At 47.4% G+C, this 3,477-nt stretch overlaps 1 protein-coding gene across 1 annotated transcript in view; it reads left to right on the top strand.

Annotated features, from left to right (window-relative positions):
• map2k5 (mitogen-activated protein kinase kinase 5) overlaps positions 1-3,163 on the top strand; it is a 95,687-nt gene extending 92,524 nt beyond the window's left edge. The window contains 1 exon segment of the mRNA XM_052503965.1: positions 1,895-3,163. Within this exon segment, the coding sequence (XP_052359925.1) occupies positions 1,895-2,002 (108 nt within the window). The 3' untranslated portion in view covers positions 2,003-3,163.
• The last annotated feature ends 314 nt before the right edge of the window (positions 3,164-3,477 follow it).

The following is a 3,477-nucleotide window of genomic DNA, read 5'->3' as shown; positions in this document are numbered from 1 at the left end:
TAGTCCCCTCTTGTACTCCCTGTTCACCCACGAATGTATGGCCTCTCACGACTCCCAACATCATCGTTGAGTTTGCAAATGGAACGACGGTGGTAGGGCTGATCGACGACAACGATGAGACAGCCTATAGGGAGGAGGTCAGACCCCTGGCAGTGTGGTGCCATGACAACAACCTCTCCCTCAACGTCATCAAGACAAAGGAGCTGATTGTGGACTACAGGAAATGGAGGGCCGAGCACGCCTCCATCCACATCGACGAGGCTGCAGGGGTGCGGGTCGAGAGCTGCAAGTTCCTCGGTGTCCACATCGCTAAGGATCATGGTCCACACACACCAACAGTCATGAAGAGGGCACAACAATGCCTCTTCCCCCTCAGGAAGCTGAAATGTTTGGCATGGGCCCTCAGATCCTCAAAAGTTCTACAGCTGCACCATTGAGAGCATCTTGACTGGCTGCATCACCGCTTGGTATGGCATCTGGGGCGGCAGGGTAGCCTAGTGGTTAGAGCGTTGGATTAGTAACCGGAAGGTTGCAAGTTCAAATCCCCGAGCTGACAAGGTACAAATCTGTCGTTCTGCCTCTGAACAGGCAGTTAACCCACTATTCCTAGGCTGTCATTGAAAATAAGAATTTGTTCTTAACTGACTTGCCTATAAAGGTTAAAAAAATAATTTTAAAAATCTGCTTGGCATCTGACCGCAAGGCACGATGGTAGTGTGTACGGCCCAGTACATCACTGTGATCGAGCTCCCTGCCATCCAGGACCTGTATACCTGGTGGTGTCAGAGGAAGGCCATAAAAATTGTCAAAGACTCCAGCCACTCCTTGTTATTGAGTATGTATACTGATCAAAAATATAAATGCAACAATTTCAAAATGTTTACTGAGTTACAGTTCATAGAAGGAAATCAGTCAATTCAAATAAATTCATTAGTCCCTCATCTATGGATTTCACATGACTGGGAATATGCATCTGTTAATCACAGAGAACTTAAAAGGTTAGGGGGCGTGGATCAGAAAACCAGTCGGTATCTGGTGTGACCACCATTTACCTCATGCAGCGTGACACATCTCCTTCACATAGAGTTGATCAAGGCTGTTGGTTGTGGCCTGTGGAATGTTGTCCCACTCATCTTCAATGGCTGTGCGTAGTTGCTGGATATTGGTGAGAACTGGAACACACTGTCATACACATCAATCCATCCTGAACATGCTCAATGGGTGTCACATCTGGTGAGTATGCAGGCCATGGAAGAACTGGGTCATTTTCAGCTTCCTGGAATTGTGTACAGTTCCTTGTGAATGGAGTCATGCATTATCACGCTGAAACATGAGGTGATGGCGGCAGATGAATGGCACTGCAATGGGCTTCAGGATCTCGTCACGGTATCTCTGTGCATTCAAATTGTTATCGATAAAATGCAATTGTTTTCGTTGTCCGTAGCTTATGCCTACCCCATACCATAACCCCACCCCCACCATGGGGCACTCTGTTCACAACGTTGACATCAGCAATCCTCTCGTCGACACGACGCCATAAACGTGGTCTGCGATTGAGGCCGGTAGGACGTACTGCCAAATTTTCAAAAACGATTTTGGAGGCGGCTTATGGTAGAGAAATTAACATTCAATTATCTGGGAACAGCTCTGGTGGACGCTCCTGCTCGGCAATTCTGAATGTCCTTGAAAATAATTTAAACAAAGATCTTAAAGGAGATCGGAACTGATCTTTAGTTCAGTGTGTTTTTATTGACCAATGTGGTAATTTTTCCAGATGTTCTGAGAGATTGGCTGTTCCATTGGTCGTGGCCCATGTACAGTATACTCTAATCACTGGATCCATATCGGAGACACTATTAATCTCTCTCCATCTCTCTACCTTCTCTGTCTGCAGGACCATGCCTTCATCCTGCTCTACGACGATGGCAATGCGGAGGTGGTGTCCATGTGGGTGTGTCGCTGCCTAGAGGAGAGGAGAGCCCAGGCTCAGGGACAGATGTGACCCCGTAAACACAGGAGATCACAGAGAAGTTAAGCGGTCGAGGGTATCATGTAGGGCCAGGATGACACCAGTATCTCTATACTCGTTAATATCGTGGCAAAGAAACAAAACACCAAGCGCTTTTAACTTCGTTAGGAAAACAGTCCTGATGTTGGAAACAAAACATCATTATGATGTCATCCAGAGTCACGTGTATTTATTTTCTATCTATAGCTCACAATATTTTACATACAGCAGGTGTTTAAAGGACTGAAAGAGTTTGGTCTGCTTTGTGTTTTCATTTTTGCCATAGAAACAATATTGCGATACTGGTATGGTTCCCGGCCCAAATATCATGCCCCAATCTCTCTGGACTTTCACCATTCGTGAACCCCAGGAGTGGACAGTAAATATCAAAGACACGGTTTCTAAAACGTATTGAAGACGTCCAAGGTGTAAAGAGGCCGTCTGTACGTCCAACGTCAGTAAGCCAAGAGGATACTGGATCTTTACAACTGAACGTTCGTTGCAAGTGGAACTTTGTTATCTGGGCCCTTGGCGTGTTGACTGATGTCTTGATGGTGTATCCTGGCGACTCTTACACTCCAAACCTGGCCGTGTGTTGATGCTGCTTTATCAATGTATTTACAAGTGAGTGGGACTTATTCCGTGACTGTTTGCCTACTTAGTTATTTCTAACTCAGAGAGACTTTAGACAGAATGTCAGAGTAAGTGATCAACGATGAGATGGGGCTTGAAAACCCAAATGGCTTTACAATAACAAAGAAGTGCTATTTTCCAGGATGGCGCTCGGACAACCTGTTACGCTTTATTGTTGGCAGCTTTCTAGTGAATGTAGAGGTGTGGCGGTGTGTACGGCAGTAACCCCTGTGTGTGTACGGCAGTAACCCCTGTGTGTGTACGGCAGTAACCCCTGTGTGTGTACGGCAGTAACCCCTGTGTGTGTACGGCAGTAACCCCTGTGTGTGTACGGCAGTAACCCCTGTGTGTGTACGGCAGTAACCCCTGTGTGTGTACGGCAGTAACCCCTGTGTGTGTACGGCAGTAACCCCTGTGTGTGTACGGCAGTAACCCCTGTGTGTGTACGGCAGTAACCCCTGTGTGTGTGTGTACGGCAGTAACCCATGTGTGTGTGTGTACGGCAGTAACCCCTGTGTGTGTGTGTAACCCCTGTGTGTGTACGGCAGTAACCCCTGTGTGTGTATGTAAGTAAGTCCCACGTGTGTACGGCAGTAACCCATGTGTGTGTGTACAGTAACCCCTGTGTGTGTGTAACCCCTGTGTGTGTACGGCAGTAACCCCTGTGTGTGTGTGTGTGTACGGCAGTAACCCCTGTGGTGTGTGTGTGTACGGCAGTAACCCATGTGTGTGTAACCCCTGTGTGTGTACGGCAGTAACCCATGTGTGTGTGTGTACGGCAGTAACCCATGTGTGTGTGTGTGTACGGCAGTAACCCATGTGTGTGTGTGTGTGTA

The sequence above is a fragment of the Oncorhynchus keta genome, unplaced genomic scaffold (genome assembly GCF_023373465.1).
Source record: "Oncorhynchus keta strain PuntledgeMale-10-30-2019 unplaced genomic scaffold, Oket_V2 Un_contig_1856_pilon_pilon, whole genome shotgun sequence".
NCBI lineage: Eukaryota > Metazoa > Chordata > Actinopteri > Salmoniformes > Salmonidae > Oncorhynchus > Oncorhynchus keta.
The sequence above is the reverse complement of the archived record's forward strand: the minus strand, read 5'-3'. Positions and strand labels throughout refer to the sequence as shown.